At 38.8% G+C, this 26,393-nt stretch overlaps 1 protein-coding gene across 3 annotated transcripts in view; it reads right to left on the reverse strand.

The window, feature by feature from the left end:
• The window catches only part of LOC126281327 (protein tramtrack, beta isoform-like), a 137,999-nt gene extending 112,386 nt beyond the window's left edge, over positions 1-25,613 (reverse strand). Inside the window, exons 1-4 of one of the 3 annotated variants that reach the window (XM_049980184.1) lie at positions 25,281-25,613; positions 23,961-24,064; positions 23,636-23,749; positions 18,084-18,194 (exon numbers count right to left, since the gene is read on the reverse strand). In XM_049980184.1, coding sequence (XP_049836141.1) covers positions 18,084-18,194; positions 23,636-23,749; positions 23,961-24,020 — 285 coding nt within the window. In that variant the 5' untranslated portion in view covers positions 24,021-24,064; positions 25,281-25,613. Of the gene's footprint in view, positions 1-18,083; positions 18,195-23,635; positions 23,750-23,960; positions 24,065-24,748; positions 25,166-25,280 lie in introns of those variants that run through there. The other 2 variants (XM_049980186.1, XM_049980185.1) reach the window with 2 other exon arrangements.
• Positions 25,614-26,393: the final 780 nt, after the last annotated feature.

The raw sequence follows: 26,393 nt of genomic DNA on the forward strand, positions 1-26,393 counted from the left end.
ATCACATCTTTGTTCAGAAGATCATTCAAATTAGATTATGTAAACTGAAAACCTATAGAAACGATATTTGCTGATCCATTATGAACCATGGGGCAATGGCTGGCATGTATTTCTTGATGCAATAATTTACCAACAGCCGTATGTATTGCAGAAATTTATTTTATGAACTTCTTATGTGCTACCAGTTTCAGTCTGAAGACGGCATCAATGTAATACCGAAACTGGTAGCACATAAGAAGTTCATAAAATAAATTACCACAATACATACGGCTGTTGGTAAATTATTGCATCAAGATATAGTAAGGATGTCTCATGAAAATACAGAACCAAAGTTATAAATTTAATTGAAAAATTTTCATTACAAGGGTTAACCTTATTTAGGGTGTTAAATTAGCATCTTTAAATAATCATTATTCTAGCCACACTAATGTTAATTTAAAATTTGCACATTCAGCAGTGAAGATCCCTTACAAAAGTACACGTTCAGCGGTAAAGATCCCTCAAACTATCAATGAAACTTCTTATAAGCATCTCTATTTTTAATCCACTGTGTCAAATTATATTCTATTAACTTCATACCTTTTTCATTAAAATACTACATTCTGCCTAATGATGTTGATTTAGGTACACCAACAGCATATAAAATCTTTTCCAAAGGCACATAACAAGAGTCTTCCTTTCAGGAAAAAAAAAAAGGATGACACAGTTGGTCCAGATGAGTGAAGAAAAGGTAGTTCAACATCTCCTTCTTTATCACAGACAGGAAGGAAAAGTACCACCTGTCATCATATCATCATACACTGCTGCTGCAAGAGAATTTTGTTGAGGACAAGTGCATTCCATTGTGGGGCATTTTCACTGAATGAAAAAAACCAAAACAAAACAAGGAAGGCTTTGCAGAAGACGGTATTCTTCTAATCTCTAACTAATCACAAGAAAGTGGTTTGAAATGGTCACAATTCCTGGTACCAGATATTGTGCAGGTTGCTGAAAATCTCTTCTCGATGTTCTTGCAAAGGAAGCCTACACTGACTTTCTCTAAAAAAAAAAACATTTGTCAATATTAGCTTTGCAGAAATCATAAACACCAGATGCAGTTGTTATTTGTGCATCATCCACTAGTTGAAGACTAACTCTTCTCAATATATTTTATAGTTCCTCCTAAACCATCACACACAGATTTACCATGGCTAGTAGCAAAAAAGGAATGCTCGGCACCAACAGAAAAATTGTTTTCGTGCTCACACAAATTTTTAAAGCTTTTTCTAAACTTATATCACGGCCCGGTAGCTGAATGGTCAGCGTGACGGACTGTCTATCCTCTGGACCCGGGTTCGATTCCCAGCTGGCTCGGGGAATTTTCTCCGCCCAGGGACTGGGTGTCGTGCTGTTCTCATTCATCATCCTATCATCCTCATCGACTGCAGGTTGCCGAAGTGGTGTCACATTGAAAGAATGGCACCCAGCAAACAGCCTGCCTGACGGAGGGCGATTAAATAAATAAATACTTATATTGAGCAGCACATCCATCAGTCAAATAATTCACTTTCTTCACTTGTGGGTATGCTCTGCCACTTAACCATCTCTCTCTGGAAAGCATTCACAAATCCTACACCTTATTCCCTATCATCCCTTATAAGGCAGAGGTTCACTGTTATCAATGTACTTTCTTAATTTGCCACATAAACACATACAGGATGGATTTAACAGCTGTTTCTTGTCCAATGGTAACTCTGAATTTCATTCTGAATTACAAAACTGTAGTTTTCAGCAAAGTCCACGAACAAAATTGCTTTTAGATTTTCTTTCTGTTTTTTCAATGATTTTGACTGAAACTTATATATAAATGAGTGTGGTTTAAAAGTGCCTGTAATTCTGTTATCAACAAGTCTATGTATTCACCAACAGTTGCAGACTGCTTTACCAGTTCTGCCCAATGATCTGTGTTTATCCACTGGCTGAACTGAATTTCATCACCAGCATCTTTGTAAGCTAATTTCTGTTTTAATTATTCTGACAGTTTGTCATCATTGGGATAATTATTGCAGTGATTAAGAATGCAGTCATAGCTTTCAGAGTCACATACAAGAAATTTTATAAGTTCATTGTATGTTTCTTCAATGTACTCCACAGCCAAAAGCACACTGAATGAGTGTCGGCAGCATCAGCTAGACTACACCACTTTAGTCTTAGTGAACAAAATTTTGAAAGACCAATGTTAAATGTTTGGATTCTCCCATTTAAAACAAGATTACAGTTCTCTTAAGTTGCAAAGGACGAGTCCTGAATGCTAACTTTTGTCTTTTGCTTCTGGTAACATTTGAGTATATCCATCATTTTGTTAGGAATCAGTTACACTCTTTATCACTTCCATCAGCAATATCTCTCCCCCCCCCCTTTTTTTGGTTTAGGAATTGATAAAATACCCATTTTAATTTCAGTTTCCTTGCTTGTCGAACCACATACTCATTAACATTGAATTCTGACATTGTTTTCTTTTGACCAAGAGGGTGGAGCTAAAGTTAAAATGTGAATTTTTTTCAGGTACTTGTACATTAGTCACTTTTTCTTTCATTAACAATAGCAACACATGAAATTATTTGGTTTTCATCATCAAACGTTTCTTCTCTATGGTCAGAATCTACAATACTGCAATCTAATGCCCGGCAAACTTTTCTTCCCAAAACATGCTTCACTTTTTCTAGCTTCTTTTTGCCATATAATTTGGAATGGTGTGAAGTTTAAAGGGACAGCACCCCAAATCATACAAAGTTTTACTTCCATCCTCAATACTTTGACTTTTTAGTACTGATTTGTGAAATGTCACCTCTGGGTCATCTGCATAACTTAAATTTCTATCACTGATGTCTGTTCACAAATCTTATGACATGTTGTGCACAGATTTTGGTCTGGTTTTACATAGATTCTTTTAGCACTTAATGTTTAAGACAAAGACCAGCAAGCTGACCTGAAGGACTTTTTAAACTGCTTGTGTTTTTTGAAAGAATCACAGCAAGTTCTTTGATGACTTTCAAAAACTTTTTAAGTAATGGTATCTGCAGTGTCCACATACAGTAGCACTTTCTTGATCTTGTGGAAAGCTTACATTGGATCACAGCAATATCAAATCTCGCTCTTCACTCAGCTCTTCTATTTTTTGTAGAGTTTTTACAAAGGTATAGGTTGTCAAATGAGAAGGTGTTTTTAGTAAGTTGCCAGCAGTGCATGAATTCACATTTTCTATTACTATTAACTGTGCACTAATTCACTTCAAACACTTTCTACAAGTGGAATGATAGGACTACACCACTAACAGACATGACCAGTCTCACAGAAAGATAAAGAGCAACTGAGACCAAATAGACTAACTGTTGCATGCCAGTTATTCTCAACAATGAAATTCAGCAAGTTGATTGTTTTCATGCCTATAAAAGTTTCAAAAAGCTACTGCTGTCTAAGAACACTTTTTAATCACTTTGAGTAGTCTTTAAAAATTACCGACTTTGTCTTGCGAAAGGAAATAAATTTTCACACTTAAAAGTTAACTTGCCTGCCCAGAATGAGTTAAACTTAAATATGCTAATTTCACATCCTTGCATCTGAAGCAGTGAGTGGATGAACTTGCTTAAAACGATCCTTTTCCATCACAGCAAAAAGTATTTTGATTTCAGATGTGTATGTCAATTAGTAGAAGCCCTTTAAAATTTAGTCAGGTTCCCAGCAGGTTGGAGAAATGTGATGTAAGCATTTTCTCACATCCTCACAATTTTTTGAAATCAATACCTGACAAAACATTAAAAAAAAAATTCTTTGTAACTTTACTGCTTCAATAACTCAATATCTGTTAACTATATGCCTTACGTAGCTCCTGAAATAAATTAAAAATCAAAAGCTTCATAAACACCTGAGTCATGGGCATTTATGTAGATAAATACCATTTAGCACTGACATTCTTACAGATCAAGTTATCAGAATAACGCCACATTTAAAAATTGATATAAAATAAAGTCGAAGACTGAGACCAAAAAGATTTTGCAGAAGTTCCCATGTTATAAGCATAAGCAAATGTGCAAATTTTTGTGAAAATCTGATATATAGTGTTACAAATCCTTGAATTATTGCAATTTTGACATGGAATGACCCTGATGCACAAAAGCAACACCGTGCAAGAGTGGCAAGAACTCTAGGAACTCTCTGAATACTATCCCAATTTCCTGGACAACATGATTACTGGGGATGAGTCTCAGTACAGATGAGTCAGAGGCAGAGTAAAGAATGGCACATGACACCTTCGCCCCACCAACCCATCAGTCTCTACCAATGACGAACCAGTTGGTAACAGTACTGAAACCAAATTCTTAAGACTTTGGCCGCAGAGCAACGTCAGATGGAACAAGCATATTGAATATCTCAATGCAGAACTGAGCAAAACACATTATCCTCTTTGATCATTAAAATCATGCTGTAATGAGAAAACAGTAATGAATGCATGTCATGCCTACTTTCATTATCGTCTCAGATATGGGTTCACCTTCTGGGGAAACTCTAAAACAGCTAATAGCACTTTTGAATTACAAAAAAAGGGCCGTTAGAATTTTGTTTGGGTGCAAGCCTAAAGACTATTGTAAACCTCTGTTAAGAAATCCTACATTCCTCCATTACTATGTGTGTACATTATGGAAACCCTTTTATTCTTTAAAATAAATGTAATAGGTAAATAGGTAAGGACTGCAGACTGCAAAAAATCTTATATACATCATCACTTTCCCAGATAAAACAGAAACGTACATGTAACTCATATCAGCACAGGTCTGTGCCAAAAAGGTCCTTTTCACATGGGAGTTAAGCTTTACAACAAACTTGCTGAAAAGGTCAATCAATACCTTTGGAAAATCTCTAAAGTCATATTTACAGCATCACTGCTTTTACTCCTTTGAAGAGTATTAAAATTTATGAAGTGCTGCTTTGTAGACAACAGGACCAATAAACACAACAAGGCTTCCATGTACTGGGTGAAGCGCGTGCTCGCGCTCCCTCACCCCCCCTGAAGGGGTTAGTATTCCATGACCAGACCATCACCACTTAATTTTATAAGGAAGCACTCCAGATGTTGATTCACTGGGTTGCCTGTATTATCAAGGAGTTCTGGGCTTTGTGGAAGCTCCCCTGCAACGAGGCACCGGCTCACTTCGTCTTTGTTGTCATGGACTGCCTGACCCAGATCAGTGTGACCACTATGCTGCAGCCACCCTACAGTCCCAACCCAGCCTCGTCAAGACACTTTTTGTTTCCTCAGCTGAAAAGGGACCTCAAGGAAAGCATTTCAAGTCAGTGGACAATATGCAAGCTACTTCGGCAGTTTCCCTGAAAAGTATCCTAATTGAGATGTACGAGAAAGCATATGATACATGGAAAAATGTATTCATGCAGAATGGCCACACTTTGACGAATTTTTAAGTTGAGGTACAAAAACAAACCAATAATTTAATTAAAGCATGATGAGTTATAAAGCATGATGAGTTACTTTCCAGACACCCCCTGTATCACATGTGATGTCAGGTCTGCCTGACACTGCGTACCATTATGGGAGGTAATAACGGGGTGTATACATGGATGAGAAAAAAAAAATTCCCAGGTTTTTCCCGGTTAAATATACACTTTCCCCCACATGAAGATACACTTTTTCCGTGTTAAGTTTTCCTCGGAACTGTAGAACTTATCAATCATTTCAGTTGTTGTGGTTTTATACACCAGCGTAGAATTTCCAGGCACTTCAGAAAACAAAACTCGGGCAAAAAACAGATGTCTGATGTGCAGCAACCTGCACACAGCATATTTTCGTATTACGAAAGTATAAATTCCAGTTCCAACAAACACCGCACATTACTTTCTGAAGGACTGAAATAAAGATTGCGATGCGCTTTTGTAGCCGGCAAATGACAGCGGATATTCAGAGCATCTACATCTACATTTATAATCTGCAAGCCACCCAACGGTGTGTGGCGGAAGGCACTTTAGGTGCCACTGTCATTACCTCCCTTTCCTGTTCCAGTCGCGTATGGTTCGCGGGAAGAACGACTGTCTGAAAGCCTCCGTGCGCGCTCTAATCTCTCTAATTTTACATTTGTGACCTCCTCGGGAGGTATAAGTAGGGGGAAGCAATATATTCGATACCTCATCCAGAAACGCAACCTCTCGAAACCTGGACAGCAAGCTACACCGCAATGCAGAGCGCCTCACTTGCGGAGTCTGACACTTGAGTTTGTTAAACATCTCCGTAATGCTATCACGGTTACCGAATAACCCTGTGATGAAACGCGTTGCTCTTCTTTGGATCTTCTCTATCTCCTCCGTCAACCAGGTCTGGTACGGATCCCACACTGATGAGCAATACTCAAGTATAAGTCGAACGAGTGTTTTGTAAGCCACCTCCTTTGTTGATGGACTACATTTTCTAAGGACTCCCCCCATGAATCTCTACCTGGCACCCTCCTTACGAACAATTAATTTTATATGATCATTCCACTTCAAATCGTTCCATACGCACACTCCCAGATATTTTACAAAAGTAACTACTACCAGTGTTTGTTCCGCTATCATATAATAATACAACACAGGATCCTTCTTTCTATGTATTCGCAATACATTACATTTGTCTATGTTAAGGGTCAGTTGCCACTCCCTGCACCAAGTGCCTATCCGCTACAGATCTTCCTGCATTTCGCCGCAATTTTCTAATGCTGCAACTTCTCTGTATACTACAGCATCATCCGCGAAAAGCTGCATGGAACTTCCGACACTATCTACTAGGTCATTTGTATATATAGTGAAGAGCAATGGTCCCATAACACTCCCCTGTGGCACGCCAGAGGTTACTTTGTCTGTAGACGTCTCTCCATTGAGAACAACATGCTGTGTTCTGTTTGCTAAAAACTATTCAATCCAGCTACACAGCTAGCTGGTCTGATACTCCGTAGGCTCTTACTTTGTTTATCAGGCGACAGTGCGGAACTGTATCAAATGCCTTCCGGAAGTCAAGGAAAATGTCATCTATCTGGGAGCTTGTATCTAATATTTTCTGGGTCTCATGAGCAAATAAAGCGAGTTGGGTCTCACACGATCGCTGTTTCCGGAATCCATGTTGATTCCTACAGAGTAGACTCTGGGTTTCCAAAACCAACATGATACTCGAGCAAAAACACATGTTCTAAAATTCTACAAAAGATCGATGTCAGAGATATAGGTCTATAGTTTTGCGCATCTGCTCGATGACCCTTCTTGAAGACTGGAACTACCTGTGCTCTTTTCCAATCATTTGGAACCTTCTGTCCCTCTAGAGACTTGCGGTACACGGCTGTTAGAAGGGGGGCAAGTTCTTTCGCATACTCTGTGTAGAATCGAACTGATATCCCATCAGGTCCAGTGGACTTTCCTCTGTTGAGTGATTCCAGTTGCTTTTCTATTCCTTGGACACTTATTTCGATGTCAGCCATTTTTTCGTTTGTGTGAGGATTTAGAGAAGGAACTGCAGTGCGGTCTTCCTCTGTGAAACAGCTTTGGAAAAAAAGTGTTTAGTATTTCAGCTTTACGCGTGTCATCCTCTGTTTCAATGCCATCATCATCCTGGAGTGTCTGGGTATGCTGTTTCGAGCCACTTACTGATTTAACGTAAGACCGACCAGAACTTCCCAGGAATTTCTGTCAAGTCAGTACATAGAATTTTACTTTCGAATTCACTGAACGAATAGGACACGTGATGTAGTCAGCAAAAAGCAACATCACTGTTAAGTATCGCTAACACACAAATAGGAAACGGTAATGGTTTAAATTAATATACACAGTGTTGCTACAAGAAAAGAAAAGGTTTTACGTATAATATTGGTCTCTAAGATTAATAAGCTGCAAGAGAAGCAAAGCTTCCACATTTTTTTTTTGTTTGTTTGTTACATTTTAAGATATATCACACAAAGTGCAAGTAAAATTTTTAACGACATAAATGCCCGAGCTACCAGGCTCGAAAATATTGTAAATGGTCGTCCTCAAATATTTGATTTTTGAATGAGAGTCAAACGCTCTGTGATTTAAGAAATTCATCGGACATTTGCCCACAGAGTTCTTCTTACGCAAAAGGAAATTTACTTTGAAAGTAACGCTTTTCAAAGAACCATTCGGAATATTTTCCCGTGACCTGTTAGATTCGTTTCAGCAGTTGCCAGAGAGCGCCAGATAACAGGCGTCGCCTCGCTTGCGCAGCTACGATGACACAGGAAGTCCATACGTTCGTACGTGTAAATCATTAAAAGATCTTACATTATGTCATAAGGGAAACAAAATATTAGAGGATACTCCAAGGGCGTGGAAATTTTGTGAATCATACTAAAATGCATCATTCGGCTTAAAGTGCACATTCGTATGTCCAGATTCTGATGTAAATTTTCTTGAAGTTCCAGTACTGTATTACCTAATGTTTGGTCCTTTATTAAGGCATAATGCCATATGTGCTAGAAGATGAAAACGTGAACTTGAAATGCAGCTAACAGTTGAAACTAGCCAATAGTGTGGCATTAAACACTTCATTTCAAATAAATTGACTGTCTCAGCAGAAAAGATTAACAAAAGTCAAATTTCTTTAATGAAACCGACAAAAATTTCATTGTTTTGCAAAGCGATCAACGCTTGACTGTCAGAAAGGTGGAAACAAGATACAATCTGAAACTAACAACATATTTTAGCCTTCTGTAATTATGTGAATGTATTTTAATTCACTTTATAGCTCCCAGCCAAGACAACCATTTTGTTTTCATTTGACGTGAGAGCAATAAACGAAGAGGAAACAGCAAAATCACTTAACGTAAAGACAGGTCACGTGGAGACTACCATCTCCCCACTACAACTAAGCCTGCTTTGTGCATCAGGTCCGGATCTACGATATTTCCAAACAGGGGCAATACTAGATAGTGGCACTCCCCCTCCCTCAAGCATTTGAAATTATAAGCCAAAAATTTAAAAAATCAACTTTTATAAAATATCTTCATTTTGTAGCGCACACTGAAGACCCTGATACATAAAACATATATGTTCGAGGGAACATAAGCCATGTTATTTGGTCTAAGTGTGCCAAAGTGCAGTGCCACGCTTCTTCACACAGCAGTCTTCTATCGCACGTCTCTGTATTTTGCTCTGTGCAATTCAAACATGTAATATTTTGTAATGGGTGACCTCAAACTATATTCAGTACAGTCGAAATTGAAATGTCCTGTGGTGCCTCTCCTGCTCCCAGTCGGCCGGTTTGACACCCTGCTCCTCTTTTAAAAAATCTCGCAATTAATACTGGATGGGATTATTTGTAACCAGCAGATCAAGAACTCTTCAGAAAATTTGTAGTCTTTACTGCCTATTAGCTAATAACTTGCTGTTTTGTGTGACATAAAATTAAATATAAGATACATAAAATGAGTAAAGACAAGTGACAAGCAAGACGGTACACATTTCTTCAATCCTTACGTCCCAGCTTTTTTTCTCTCTAACCTTGCTTCAGCTTTACATGGTGTCCTTTCCTTTCTGTGAAAGGATCTATTATCCCAGACTTCATCAAATGTTTTGCCACTTGAAAAAACGAAATGTTGTTGTCTAATACTAAACAAGCTGTTAATACAAATTGTACCCAAGACTAGTGTGGTTTCTCGATTTGATTATGTGTATTTTGTCACTGCTAGATAAAACGAAATAGGCCTGCCTAATACTGCAGAAATTGTTACACACACCAAATGAACTAGACTGTCTTGGCACAAATGGTTATTTTTATAACATGACAGAATATAATTCACGAAGTACCAATACCAAATACCTATTAGAACTACTACAAGAAAAAAGTTTTATGTTAGGAAATAGTTTCACATTTCATTCCCACTCTCTAGCTTCTGAAGCATTAGATCGAAAAGCAGTGGTAACGAAACTATAAATTTGGAATCGTCATATTCTTCCGTAATTTGTGAGAGTCCCGTTTCTCTTCCTTCCTCGTTCTAACAAACAATTTTGTCATCATTAATTCTGTAACTAATCCTGCCAGTGTCAAAACTTATTCCCTGGGTAACTTCACTAACCCTGCCACTACCACCAGCTTAGTTATCCCGCATTTATTCTCCTGTTAGGCGTTATTACGTGTGCGTACAACGCATTTTCCGTACTACTCACAGAATAAAACTAACAGTTGCTAGCCAGGGCCTTAGTAGTGTAGCGGTCTGGACAAAAATTTTCTGTCAAAATTTCATTTTCCTGGATACACGGAGAGGACAATACGCAATATTTGTTGCCTGTTATGCCTTTTAGTCGTTTGTTTCCACTCTGTTAGTCTGAATCTATGGAATTCGTTAGTAGGTATAACAACACTGATCATTTGCAAACCCAATCAACCACAAAACGATGATTGGCATTCACCCATTCGGCTTTATTCCGCTCAGCTCGTACAGACCCGTCTCCTTTGGTCTGCACATAAGTTAGATGCGACGGGGATTCCCCTGGCAGAGACATGACATACACTATGCACAAATTAAAAAATCAGCTTACAATTATTTCAGAAATCAACTTAGAATTTGGTCAAAAATGTTCAAAGACTAACAGGGATGCGTTCAAAATCATATGAGTAATCGACATACCAACGTGCGCTGGATGCTAGGCTCTTTGTGAAACAAGGTCTATTTCCTCAACAATATAAATTTTGCCCCCACCCCCACCTCCTCTGAAACTGCCGCCCAGGTCAGATACCTCTGTTTGCCCCCGCCCCCTAGTTCCGGGCTCGTTCCGCATACGTTAATCTGGCAGCTTAGATGCACCAGTAAAATTTTTCTGGATAGCATCTGGCTGATTGCTGCTATTGCTTATAATGCTAAATGCCACACTTCTGTAGCCAGAAGCGGGAAAAGGTACTTCTCAAACGCAACTTAAGTGCACATGCGCATAAGCTCGCTCGCAACCACTCAAACTAATCTAATGTGAACAGTTGTGACGTCACGTTCATCGGAGGCAATTTGTTGTTATGAAACATTGCAGTCTTCCTAAAGCCTTTTGACACATTTTGCTGTTGGCAAACACTTGTGCGAGCACTGTGTTTTGTTGTTGTAAATGGTGCATTGCCTTTAGAACTTAAGTTTTATTTTCGTGTTTTTTTTTCTTCTCTCGTTCGTTTTTAATTGGTGCAGTATTATTCTGCGAGATACAGTAATATCCTTTGTTAGAGTATTGGTTCTTACCAGTCAAAGTTAGAAAACTTTAACTGAAAACTAAAACAATGAAAAATTCTCGGAATTCTAAGCCATTCTTGGGTTTCTCCTGGTTTTCTCCCGGATGAAAATACTCCCGGGTTTTTCCCGGATCTCCCAGTTGTCCTGGGTCGTATACACCCTGAATAACTGAATTTAAGGCATGCCGTTAACCTGCACATGAGACTACTCCTTAGTGATGGACTGCACAGTCCCCTGCAGTAGTTATCCACTTTTTACATTTTATCATTGTTTGTCATCTGACCCACATTGGGTTACCGTAATCACCTCCATAGAAAAATAATCCACTTTTGGATTTTACTGAAGGTTTCTAGAAACTACCCGAATAATGGGACATGGAAGTTGTTTCATGATCCAGTTTGTGTGTAAAAATTCCAACTGCGTACAACCTTTTCATTCAAAAACTGATATTTTCTTGGACCCTGGTGCTACTCATGATGATGTAGTGACAATAAAAAGATTCTCAGCTCTTAATGCAGAAGAGCCTTGAGTTTCTGCATTCAAGAAGGATATCTTATTTTTCAGTACACACTGCATAAAGAAGATGACCCCAAATTTTATTTCTTTTCTGTGTTTAATGTTTCGATTGTCTCTGATATCACTAACTGTCAGCTTCTGCTTAATCTTTCTTCTTTTGTAGATAGTAAACACACAAAACTTTCAATGGCAAAGATTTCTGTGATATCAGAACATGTGAGCAACGTGCAGACATTGGCACTCATTCAAAATTTTCAACCAAAAGCTGCAACCAACCTACCAACTAAAAGCAACAATTGTGAATTAAGGTATTTCATCTATTGACAGTTTAACACAACCTATTCAAAAATTAAAGGCGGGGGTATGAGCCATGAGGTAAGGGATTGGGAGGAAGCAGGAGTTGTGTAAGGATGGACAAGTACATTGTGTAGGCTTGGTGAATGGCGGAATATCACTGTGGAGGTGTGGGAAGGATAGTGAGCAGAACATTTCTCATTTCAGGGCACTACGAGAAGTAACTGGAACACTGGCGGAGAATGTAATTCAGCTGCTCTAGCCCTGGATGGTACTGAGTTACGAGGGGAATGCTCCTCTGTGGCCAGACAGTGGGACTTTGGGAGGTGGTGGGGGACTGGAAAGCTAAGGCATGGGAGATTTGTTTTGCATGACAGATTTGTTTTGTACAAGGTTGGGATGATAATTATGCCTGTAAAAGACATAGATGCAATTCCTGTCCCATATATCTTCCCACTCTAGTCCAGTCACCTTAGCCAGCTTCATCCTGGCCCACAATTTCTTCACTTTTGAAGGCCAGACATACCAACAATTAAAGGGAACAGCCATGGGTACCAGGATGGCCGCCTCGTATGCCAACCTATTTATGGGTCGCTTAGAGGAAGCCTTCTTGGTTACCCAAGCCTGCCAACCCAAGGTTTGGTACAGATTTATTTGGTACAGATTTATTGATGACATCTTCATGATCTGGACTCACAGTGAAGAACAACTCCAGAATTTCCTCTCCAACCTCAACTCCTTTGGTTCCATCAGATTCACCTGGTCCTACTCCAAATCCCATGCCACTTTCCTTGATGTTGACCTCCATCTGTCCAATGGCCAGCTTCACACATCCATCCACATCAAACCCACCAACAAGCAACAGTACCTCCATTATGACAGCTGCCACCCATTCTATATCAAACGGACCCTTCCCTACAGCCTAGGCCTTCGTGGCAAACGAATCTGCTCCAGTCCTGAATCCCTGGACCATTACACCAACAACGTGAAAACAGCTTTCGCATCCCGCAACTACCTTCCCAACCTGGTACAGAAGCAGATAACCAGAGCCACTTCCTCATCCCCTCAAACCCAGAACCTCTCACAGAAGTACCCCAAAAGTGCCCCACTTGTGACAGGATACTTCCCGGGACTGGATCAGACTCTGAATGTGCCTCTCCAGCAGGGATACGACTTCCTAAAATCCTTCCCCTGAAATGAGATGCATCCTTCATGAAATCCTCCCTACTCCACCAAGAGTGTCTGTCCGCCGTCCACCTAACCTTCGTAAGCTCTTGGTTCATCCCTATGAAATCCCCAAACCACCTTCCCTACCCTCTGGCTCCTACCCTTGCAACCGCTCCCGGTGTAAAACCTGTCCTATGCACCCTCCCACCACCACCTACTCCAGTCCTATAACCCGGAAGGTGTACACGATCAAAGGCAGAGCCACGTGGGAAAGCACCCACGTGATTTACCAACTGACCTGCCTACACTGTGACGTTTTCTATGTGGGAATGACCAGCAACAAACTGTCCATTCGCATGAATGGACACAGGCAGACAGTGTTTGTTGGTAATGAGGATCACCCTGTGGCTAAACATGCCTTGCTGCACGGCCAGCACATCTTGGCACAGTGTTACACCGTCCGAGTTATCTGGATACTTCCCACCAACACCAACCTATCCGAACTCCGGAGATGGGAACTTGCCCTTCAATATATCCTCTCTTCTCGTTATCCACCAGGCCTCAATCTCCGCTAATTTCAAGTTGCCGCCACTCATACCCCACCTGTCATTCAACATCATCTTTGCCTCCACACTTCCGCCTTGACTTATATCTCTGCCCATACTCTTTGCCTTTAAATATGTCTGCTTGTGTCTGTGTATGTATGGATGGATATGCGTGTGTGTGTGAGTGTGCGCGAGCGTATACCTATCCTTTTTTCCCCCTAAGGTAACTCTTTCCGCTCCCGGGATTGGAATGACTCCTTACCCTCTCCCTTAAAACCCACATCCTTTCGTCTTTCCCTCTCCTTCCTGAAGAAGCAACCATTGGTTGCGAAAGCCAGTAATTCTGTGTGTGTGTTTGTGTGTTTTGTTCATGTGCCTGTCTGCCGGCGCTTTCTCGCTTGGTAAGTCTTGGAATCTTTGTTTTTAATATATTTTTCCCATGTGAAAGTTTCTTTATATGTGTGTGTGTGTGTGTGTGTGTGTGTGTGTGTGTGTGTGTGTGTGTGTGTGTGTGTGTGTTTAAGTATCTGTATGTGTGCAGAGCTTAATATGTTGTCTTTTTACAATTTAGGATGAGACCATCTACATCTATACTCTTCCAACCACAGTGAGGTGCAAGGCAAAGAGTGTGTCCAATTGTATCAGTTGTCCGAGTTTCTTCCTGCTCCTTTCACTTTTGGAGTGCAGGAAGAATGATTGTTTGAATGCCTCTGTGTGTACAGAAGTTATTCTAATCTTATACTCATAATGCCTCCATGAGTGATACGTATGTGGTTGTAGTATATTCCTAGAGTAATCATTTAAAACTTGTTCTTGAAATTTGTTAATATACTTCCTCAGAATAGTTTACGTATATCTTCAAGAGTCTATAAGTTCAGTTCCTTCACTATCTCTGTGATACTCTCCCACGAATTAAACAAACCTGTTTCATGCTACCCTTCCCTATATATGTTCAATATCTCCTGTTAGTCCTACCTGGTACAGGACCCACACATTCTAGAACTGGTCACACGAGTCATTCTTAAGCAATCTCCTTTGTAGACTGGTTGCACTTCCTTCGCATTCTACCAAGAAATTGAATCTGCCATCTGCTTTACCCATGACTGAACTTTATGAGCTCATTTGATTTCATTTCCCTACAAGGTGTTACACCCAAGTATTTGTATGAGTTGGACAATTGCAACAGTGACTCACTGATATTATAGTCACAGGACGCTACATTTTTCGTTTTGTGAAATGCAAATTTTTCATTTCTGAACATTTAGAGCAAGTTGCCAATTTCTGCATCAAGCTGAAATCTTATTAGGATCTGATTGAATATTTACACAGCTTCTCTCAGATAGTATTTCATTATCATCTGCAAAGAGCCTGCTTCTACTACTGCCTACAAGGTCATTAATATACAACATGAAAAGCAAGTGTCATCTGACAATGCCTCTCCATCCAAGATAACACAATGTGTCCTCCCTACCAAAAAAAATCCTCAATACAGTAAAAAATTTCATTTGATACCACTTGTGATTGTACTTTTGACAGTAAGTGTAGATGCAGTACTGAATCAAGCGCTTTTCGGAAATCAAGAAACATTGCATCTACCTGCTTGCCTTGATCCAATGTTTTCACTCTGTCTGTGAGATAAGTGCAAGCTGGGTTTCGCATTATCGACATTTTCTAAATCCATGCTGGTTGGCATTGAGGAGGTCATTCTCTTTAAGGTACCTAATTATATTTGAGCTCAGAATACATTCTAAATATTCTACAACAAATCGATGTCAAGGATAATGGCCAGTAGTTTTGTGGACAATTTCTACTACACTTCTTGAAGACTGGTGTGACCTGTACCTTTTCCCAAGAACTGGGCACGGTTTTCTGTTCAAGGCATCTACGATACATTGTAGTTAGGGACTGACTCAGCCATAAATTCAGTATAGAATCCAATAGGGATACCATTGGGCCCGGGAGCTTTGTTTTATTTGAACAGTTTCAGTTGTTTCTCAACACCACTGACACTAATGCTTACTACATTCATCTTTTCAGTGGTACGAGAATTAATCTGGGGAAATTCTCCTGGGTGTTCCTTGTAAAGGAACATTTGAAAACTGAGTTAAGCATTTCAGCTTTTGCTTTGCTATCCTCAATTTCAGTTCCTGTCTCATTCGCTAGGGAATGGACACTAACTTTGATGCCACTGACAGCTTTTACATATGACCAAAATTTCTTTGGATTTTGTGAATTGTCATTTGAAAATATTATGCTCCAATAGTCACAGAAGACATCACACATTGATCTCTTGACAGCCAAATGTGTTTCATTTAGCATCTCTCTATTTATAGCCCTACACTTTGTTTTACACCTAATATTTAGTAATCTCTGTTCCTTTAGAAGTTGGTTTGGCTGTATACCATGGAGGTTCCCTCCCATTATGATCTTTTCTACAGGGCACATATCTATCCAATGCATGGTCAACTATTCTTTTAAATTTGAGCCAGAGTTCCTCTACATGCTCCTGCCCAGTGCTTTCAAGCTCCTCATTGAGAGACACTACTGATTTTTTTTTATCTAGACTATGGAACATATAGCGCTTTCTGGCTGTTTTAGCTGTCCTTTGTACTTCAGTAATCGTTGTTGCCACAAGTGTGTCATAGTTACTGATACCAGTTTTGATGTGGGCGCCCTAAGAGAGGACAGATCTATTTGTTGCCATTACGTCCAATTGCCATTACATCAGGAGTGTATTAACAACTGTACATTCTAGGCAGTTTTCGGAGATGGCATTCAAAGAAGTTTCACAGGATGTCTTATGCCCGCCACTAAAAAACCAGAAAGCCAGTCAATAATACTTTAAGATCTTTGTTTACCATTCTTTCTGTGTCTGTATGTATGCTGGGATTCATTACAATACTAGTTTTATCTGCAAAAAGAACAAATTCAGCTTTTGTATACTAGATGGAAGTTCGTTTACAGATATAAGGAACAGTAGTGGATCTAAGATTGAATCTTGGGGAACCTCATATGTGATTCCTCCCATCAGAATTATGCCCCTGGACTATATTGCTTGAATTCCTAAGTACAACTTTCTGCCTTCTTTTGGTTACATAAGACGTAATCAATTGATTAGCTATACCATCTATCCCATACAACATCAATTTATCCAAGAGAATACTGGGGTTCGCACAATCAAATGCCTTAGAGAGGTCACACAATATACCAGCCATCATTAGTTTATTATTTAATATTTGTAATATCTTTTGAGTGAACAATGGCATTCTCATTAGAACAACTATTCTGAAACCCAAACTGTGATTCGCTAAGGATACTATTGCTGCCATCATGAGATACTATTCTAGAACACAACATTCTCAAAAATTTTGGAAAATTATGTCAGCTGTGAAACAGGTCCATAGTTATTGACATCTCCTTTCTTAAAGAGTGATTTATATGCCTGCATTGCAAACCCGAACATAGTTTTCAGGTGTGTCAGAACATGGAATTTCCAATGAAAATTGTTTTTTTAAGAAAAATCTTCAACTTTGTCCTCAATTAGCAAGCTACTGAAAAGCAGTAGGAGAAGGAAATTTTATATTCTAAGATCTTGTATTGATAAGTTACTACATGCAATGTTTCAGCATTATCCCATAATTACTTCCAGATACATAAAAAGATAAACATAACATCTTTTTCCAAAATTCTATTTTTTCCAGCAGACTTTGCATCAAATTATCCACATGAAAATTGCCCAACAATCACTTTTTTATTATTTTGATAAAGAAAGAGCAAAAAAAGTTGTATAAGCTGGCCTAGTTTTTTCTTCTTTAAGAAAATATTACCAGAGATAATATGTCTCAAAGTTGCCAAAAACTCACTGGTTCAATGTTGACAGTTGCACAATGGTGTCAAACAAATAACTAAACATATATCTCTGAAGTATTGAATTAGTGATTGCAAAACTTGACTAGTGGTGACAGAGATATTACTGAGGGCAAATAGATTGAAATAATGGCATGTACACTTCACCGCATGTGTAGACTTGTCCCTCACATCTAATGACTTAGAATAGTGAAAAAAATATGAGGAACACATAACAGCAAAAGATGGCCTACTCTATTACACTATTACAGTCTGTGAGTTTGTCACAAGAGATATCGAAATTAAATGTAGCACTAATTTACTGCACACTTATTTACTTTGAAGTATTTATGACAATTACAAGAAAAAGCATCTCTCACTAAAATTTTACAAAAATTCAGTTCATTATAACATATCAAGTTACATAATGAAAAATAAATTGATCCAGATATATTTCTCCTTTTACTTCGTTTACCTTTATTTCTCCCCTGTACATGAATTCAACAACCAGTTTGATGTCCACAAACTTCATTCCATTGATAATGATAACCGGATGTTGCTGATGTTGATGTTGGTTGAATAGTTCCTGGACATATAAAAGAAATAACTTTTTACACTCTTGCAACAATCAAAATTTAATAAAATCAAAATAGGTAACAAAGACAGACATGCATACAGAGAGAGAGAGAGAGAGAGAGAGAGAGAGAGAGAGAGAGAGAGAGAGAGAGAGAGAGAGAGAGAGAGAGAGGAGGGGGGGGGGGGCAAAGAGGGAGGGAGATTTTTAATCTGCCAAGAGTTTCAAACACATGCACACTTCCATGTAGAGTGAAAGATTCATTCCGAAAACAGTCCCCTAGGCTATTGTTAAGTCATTTCAATATCTTTTGGGGAGGAATGCTTGTTCTTGTGCTAGGTAGGCAGTAGAACTTCTATGTCTATGAAGTTTGGAAATTAAAAAAGAGATACTAGCAGAAGCACACTTTGACACTGGGTCACCTGGGTGCTCAGCAGGTAGTATCTGCTTGCGAAAGCCAAGAGTCCAGAGTTGAGTTCTGGTCTAACACACAGTTTTAATCAGCCAAAAAGCTTTACAACTACACCTCTGACTGATGCTAGTTGGTCACTTTTGTCTGAGAACACCATGGGCAAGAAAGTAGGCTGGTTTTGAATCACCTTAGGACACTGTGGAACTTTGTAAAAGCTACAGAAATGCCTATTACCTATAGTGAATGAACATGAATACTCATGAACATAGCAAAGCTGGAAAGGTCACAGTCACTCCATTACTGGGAGTTTAAGCACATATAAAATTCACCAATGAAAAAAGTAATGTTGAAACAGAAACATCAGTCACACTGTACACCCTGAGAGAAGAGAGCTGGGTGTGTATCACATTCCAGGCAAATGTTCCATATCTTATACGTAGCAGATTATCAGAAAAGTCAAAGAGAGATACAAGGAACATCAGCAACACGCCCAACTACAACAACTATGCAAATCAGTTGTCACCGAGCACTGCTTCAAATATAATCATGAAATGAAACACAATGAGAGCTGTAGTGTGGTGTAAACGCCAAGTTTCTGGGACAGTATAATTAAGGAGCCTGTCAAAATAAAAATGTCAGAAAACCTGATAAACAAGGACGGAGATTTCAATTTAAATGAGTCTTGGAGTCAGGCACTCAATTTATTAAGATCTCATTGGTGATCACGTCCACCAGATCTGGAAAACGCTGAGAGAATTTGCATTTCGCAGAATATCAGTGTCAGTTCCGAGAAAAAAAAGGGCATCAAAGAGTGCAGCTAATGTCGGGAATTGAACCGCCTATAAAGAGGACTTACGAAAGTACACCACCCGGCTAGAATTGAGGCAGTGAGTACATATCACAGCAATACTTCCAACACTTTAAGGAGAATGCTGGATCAGCCGTCGAAATAATTGTACCTTAATGGAAATAATAATTTCACGAAACAACTGGAAGTATGTCATTCACCAACCCTGCGAAGAAAATATGAGAGATAAAATAGCGTGGAATGACTAATGTCATTACAGGAGTATATAGTGGGGTTCAACAAAGACTTTAAAGAAGTGTACATGAGGATTCAAGACTTGGTAACTAAGCCATAGCTAGCCCCGAAATCAGTTACATGGTGAGGACAGTCTTCTGGTTTCAGACAATAGCACTCTCTAAGGGGCCATGTCTAGGGTTGTACTCAAAAGAAACCAAAGACTTCAACAATGGACAAAGATGAAAATGCTGCTAAGGCCTAGCAGTCCATCTCACTGACAGCACAAACATCACTATCAATATCAATACAATGTAGAAGATGAAAAGATTGTCACTCTAAAGTGCGACAACTTGAATGGCAGTATGGCTGCAATGTGGAATGTAACAGAATAGCATTAAACTGTATCAGGACATTTACAATCAATCAAAATTATGGCAAAAGCTGCTTTTTTATTTTGATACCAAACATTTTGCTTCACATTAAATCCATACCTTTGAGAACTACTATACAGCATTAAGTCGAGACTGAAGGAATTCAGTTTCTAACTCAAGACAATAACATTTTTCTCTTTGGATTTCATACAATAACTGTCAAATGCTATAAGGTCAGCTGATTTCAACACTGTCATTTTCAAGCGCTACTCTTACTGCCATAATTTTACACTATTACCCAGTATGATGCTTACAAACGTGTGTCAGTCATTTTAACATGTTAATGCTATCGTAGTAGATATGAGCAAAAACATTTGCTGATGGGTAAGAAATGCTGTTCTTGCCCCTTTCCTTTGTGACTGCACTGGCATTGAAATGGCATATGCACATCTGTATACGCCCACACACCATTACAACAGAAAATTACAATTATAGAAGAAGCAACTGAAAACAGCACAGAGCCAAAATCATGTGCTAAAGTAATACACACTCCTGGCCATTAAAATTGCTACACCACAAAGATGATGTGCTACAGAGGAAGATGATGCTGTAATATGCAAATGATTAGCTTTTCAGAGTATTCATACAAGGTTGGCACTGTTGGCAACACCTACAACTTGTTGACATGAGGAACGTTTCCAACCGATTTCTCATACACAAACAGCAGTTGACCGGCGTTGCCTGGTGAAACGTTGTTGTGATGCCTTGCGTAACGAGGAGAAATGCGTACCACCACGTTTCCGACTTTGATAAAGGTCAGATTGTAGTCTATCACAATTGTGGTTTATCATATCGCGACACTGCTGCTCGCATTGGTCGAGATCCAATGACTGTTAGCAAAATATTAAACCGGTGGGTTCAGGAGGGTAATACAGAATGCCGCGCTGGATCCCAACGGCCTCGTTTCACTAGCAATATGAGATGTTGCTGATGTGGGTTGAATAGTTTCTGGACATGTAAAAAGAAATAACTTTTGATACTCTTGCAGCAATCAAAATCTAATAAAATCAAAATAGGTAACAAAGACAGACATGCATACAGAGAGAGAGAGAGAGAGAGAGAGAGAGAGAGAGAGAGAGAGAGAGAGAGAGAGAGAGAGAGAGGGGGGGGGGGGAGGGAAGGAGGGAGATTTTTAATCTGCCAAGAGTTTCAAACAAATGTACATGGCTGTAACAGATCGTGCAGCCATGTCTCGATCCCTGAGTCAACAGATGGAGACGTTTGCAAGACAACAACCATCTGCACAAACAGTTTGACAACGTTTGCAGCAGCATGGACTATCAGCTCGGAGACCATGGCTGCAGTTACTCCTGACGCTGCATCACAGACAGGAGCGCGTGTGAAGGTGTACTGAACGACGAACCTGGGTGCACAAATGACAAAATGTCATTTTTTCAGATGGATCCAGGTTCTAATTACAGTATCATGATGGTCACATCCATGTTTGGCGACATCGTGGTTAACGCACATTGGAAGCGTGTGTCTGTCACCGCCATACTGCCCTATCACCCGGCATGATGGTATGCGGTGCCATTGGTCACCTCTTGTACACATTGACGGCACTTTGAACAGTGGACATTAGATTTCAGATGTGTTACGACCCGTGGCCCTACCCTTCATTCGATCCCTGCAAAACCCTACATTTCAGCAGAATAATGCACGACCGCATGCTGCAGTTCCTGTGCGGGCCTTTCTGGATACAGAAAATGTTCGACTGCTGCTCTGGCCAGCACATTTCCAGATCTCTCACCAATTGAAACCATCTGGTCAATGGTGGCTGACCAACTGGCTTGTCAAAATTCGCCAGTCACTACTCTCGATGAACTGTGGTATCATGTTGAAGCTGCATGAGCAGCTGTACCTGTACATGCCATCCAAGCTCTGTTTGACTCAATGCCCAGGCGTATCAAGGCCGTTATTACGTCCAGAGGTGGTTGTTCTGGGTACTGATTTCTCAGGATCCATGCACCCAAACTGCATGAAAATGTAATCACATGTCAGTTCTAGTATAATATATTTGCCCAGTGAATACCCATTTATCGTCTGGATTTCTTTTTGGTGTAGCAATTTTAATGACCAGTAGTGTAAATGGCAGTTACTATGTAACAGCCAAGATGAAAGAAGGAACTGTCTACTAATAAAAATATGGCTTTGGCACCAAATATAAAACAGACAATTAAGGTTGCAACATTTCTGTGATGAGTGAGGCCAGGGGATGGTAGACTATACATTTGGTATCCATTATGAAAATTATGAATTGGCTGTTAAACTTGTTAAACTGACAATGCAGATAAAACACTAAGAAGTGAATTATAACTTGACGCATACAACCATGCAGGAACCTGCGGAGAAACAAATTATTAATAAAAATTAAAAAAAAAAATTGTGCTAAGTTAATGTTTGATACCTCAGAGATCACAAAGGCAAAATGTTCCTTTAACAAAAGTTACAAGATTCTGTTTCAGATCTGCTACAAGTTTTCACAATGCAGTCACAAGATAAACAGCATTAAGTATAAATCTAACACACATGTGACCTCTTTTCATAGAAAAATTGCAATCTTTGCAGGAAATGTATGATAATGACTGGCTGATGAACCTCTGATTACTTAAGAATGATTTTAACCCACAACTGGTACACCTAAAAATTTTATACATACACATCAAAATCAGGGAAGTGCACAAAATGCAGAATGTGAAAAATATACTTTTCCAAAGCCCTATACATCAGCAACAAATATAAGCTAAACAGCTGAAACTTTACATCTGAACACAAAATAAGCTATACTTCAAAATTGTAAGAAAAAATTTAAAGTCTGTATAAAAATTTCTGCACACATAACTTGTGTGGAGATTTCATTGTAACATTTTCAGCTGAATGACTACCTCATTTATGAAAAATAGAACATTTCTATAATACGTTTGGATCATTCAGTATCTTTACCACTTAATTTCTGTAGTTTCATTCATGCTAAGTATTGAAACAGTTTGGATCAATTGTTGTCACTTCCACTGATGTCATCAACATCGCTATCCAGTGGTTCATTTATAGAATCAGTAATACCTATCTCGTTCATTTTTATTAAGTATAGTGGCACAAATGTGAAGTATTGAAAATAATGGCAAGGAAAAACAACTTTCACTAATGGTACACATTCGTTCTTGTGACTCGATCAGAAGCAAAACTAGCAAAGACATGCCTGCAATGATGATGATGTAGATTGGTAGACAACTGAATGCTAGGGAGGTACAGGAATACACAGTTAAGTGATGTCATGCATACTGCAGCATTCGAAAAAAGAAATTTCCCTCATGGGTGTAGTACCAACGTGTACCAGTTACAGATTTAATTTCAAAACCTTAAATACACAGTGTCTGTCTGGAAATGCTTAATGGTCCTTTACATTTTGCAACTGCTTTCTATACACAGAGCAAATTAAACTGCCATTAATATACACAGCAAGTGCTGATAAACTGTTGATACATCAGTCCCATGATGAACAAACCAAACATGCCAACTGTAATCATCAAGAGACAATACATGACACACATGCATAACATCAAAACATTAAATGCAGCATACTAACCTGGAAATACGGACTGCACGCAGAAAGTATCATTTTATGTGCTTTGAGAAACTGGCCTTGACAAGAAAGTGTGACATCAACAAGATTCTCACAACTCAAATGCTCCATGAACACCTACAAAAAAATTTCACATCAGTAAAATGTAACAGGTATAGAGACTTAGTTCTGTCTGACAAATGGAGGGCAAGAACTTCTTAAAAACTGTTGAATATTTTTTAGATGTCTTACTAAATATACATCAATGTAGTTCAAATGTTAACTACAAACATACTGTCCCATTTGTGATGCACGTTTATAGTTACTATCAAATTAGATAACTAATTACCTGGAGAATGTTGTTGGTATGATTGTTCCACTTCAGATTGAAAAGCTGACCTGATGCCATGACGACTGTTCTGATAAGTTCCAAATGGAGTATACAACTGGAGGCTATAGAGGAAAGGAAGATCATACATTCCACATTTTAATATCAGCACAACTTAACAGTCAGGTAATCACTTCACACATGCAACAAACTTTGTCAACATCGTCCCTTTCATTTTAAACTGAGGGCTTCTGTCTCGTTCATAGCCCCCCCCCCCCCCCCCAACCCAAGAAAGTATAAAGCTGACTAAAACAACTAATGCAATTCAATGGAACGATTCCTTGCTAAATCTGGTTTCGTCATCCCAAACCCGAAACTTATCACCTCACAAAGCCAATGATTAATGAATCAACAATGTCTGTAACACTACCATAATTAAATTTCGAGTCTTCACCTTTTTTTGCATACTATGATTTCATGGAACTGCCAATCAATCTACGAGGGTGTATTGTTTATGTCGTATTTAAAGTTTATGGTTCGCATCTTTAAGACATTCCAATGAATCACAGATTATGTTTCAATGCTAAAATAATCGGCTTTATTGTGATCAATTGTTCTGAACGGGGAGCAACTAACGTTTCCACACATAAAACGCAAACATTACAAAATACAAGGAAAGTGAAAAATATTACATCAGTAAAAGATTATGCACAGCGCTTTCCTAATCCCTACTGTCACTGCCCGAAATCCCAAGATCATTATTCTGCAATGATTTGGAAATATTTTATTGTCAATGGTACTACACTTACGAAATAAAACATGCCGATTAACCAATCTGAATCACTCACACAGATGTATCAAAACAAGTCTTAACCGATTCCTCTCGTTTTCTTAACATGTGTCTTTGAGCACTTCACATTTACTGATATGCGAAGAGAATGCACACTTCGCTCCATTTCTACGATAACGACATTCATAATTGATACACAATAGTGATACATGTGTACAATACACAATACTGTATTATCTCCTTTCGTAACCTAACATATTGGATCGCTATGAGGTTATCTTAATTTTCGACAACAAAGCATACAATACGCGTGGTCAAGTTTGTAATTCTGGTTCACGTCCTCCAGTTATGAAACGTTACTCAATTTATAAAAATAATACATTGTCCACGGGCGCGAAAACCGCAAGAGTATGAACACTACTCCGCCATATTAACAGCAAACAATAAAGCTTACTGTTGCACACAAATTATAACAATACGTCTGTACATATTCAATTAGATTTGCAGCATGATTAAAAGCCAGTCGCAAGTTATATCTACATTATACTCACGCAAACAAACACAGTTAACTTGTCAAAATGGAATTCAATTGAGAACTTTCCGCTTTTACATGCAATATCACTCCGTATTTTGTTGGTGAGCACCACTGAGTAACAATCATTGCGTGTGCAACGACATCTGTGAACATTGTACGAACTTCAAGGACTTAAGTTTTCGGACAAATTAAAATCCTTACATGGGATCTCTGATCAAGTAATAAACTATTAGGTCATAAGTGAGGCGGCAAGCCACTGTAATAACAGAGTTACACTTTCTTTATACACAGCGTAATATTTGTGCATATGCGCAGTAGAAGTATACTCTTTTTTGTGAAAGTTGGTATCGCTTCAGGACGTTTTGCAAATGAAATGCCATTTGATAAAACCGTTTGTGTGGTGTGCTCCACTGATACTTAAAGTAGTTCGCGTCATGACATTTTAGGCAGTGCTCTCGACAAGATTAAATACTGATCTCAGATATGAACTTCCACAGCGAACTTTTATTTTTGAATTCTGTTCATGAAGCTTTGCTCGGACCGAACAAAAATCACCCAGAGAATGGTCCGTGACTAATACAATAAAACTAGTCTGGCATTCGCTTTTAGTTACAATGAGAAACCTAACTTTTGATAGCTGGACGGCACTTTTAATTCACTTCCATCGCGTGCGTTGCCTCAAATAAAAAAAAAAAAGGAATTCGCCCATTGTCCAAGAAATTAAAAATACTAACAATTACTTCATTCTAAATTTTTGAAATTTTGATTTTTGTATATAATAAAAAACATAATCTTGATAAGACCCGTTTTAAGCATAGCTATGGTAGTCTCACAAGGAAAACTTCAAATTTCCTTCGCGTCGCTTAAGGCTTTATGCTGAGGGACCACTGTACATGGGGCTAAAAATGTATAACAAATTTAAAGGAAGAAATATTTTAACAATGGACCTTGATTCGCTGGAAGGTCTACTCAAAATATTTTAATAGAGAAATGTTACTACACCATGGAAAAATTTATGGAAGACAGTCTCACACTTTGAACAATAAAAACCTGTATCTAATGATGCATTGTTGTCTGTGTACAACTAAGGAAATTGGTAAACTGTTACTTTATAGTAAATACAGTAGTA

This window comes from Schistocerca gregaria, chromosome 7, assembly GCF_023897955.1.
Source record: "Schistocerca gregaria isolate iqSchGreg1 chromosome 7, iqSchGreg1.2, whole genome shotgun sequence".
NCBI classification, from domain to species: Eukaryota; Metazoa; Arthropoda; class Insecta; order Orthoptera; family Acrididae; genus Schistocerca; species Schistocerca gregaria.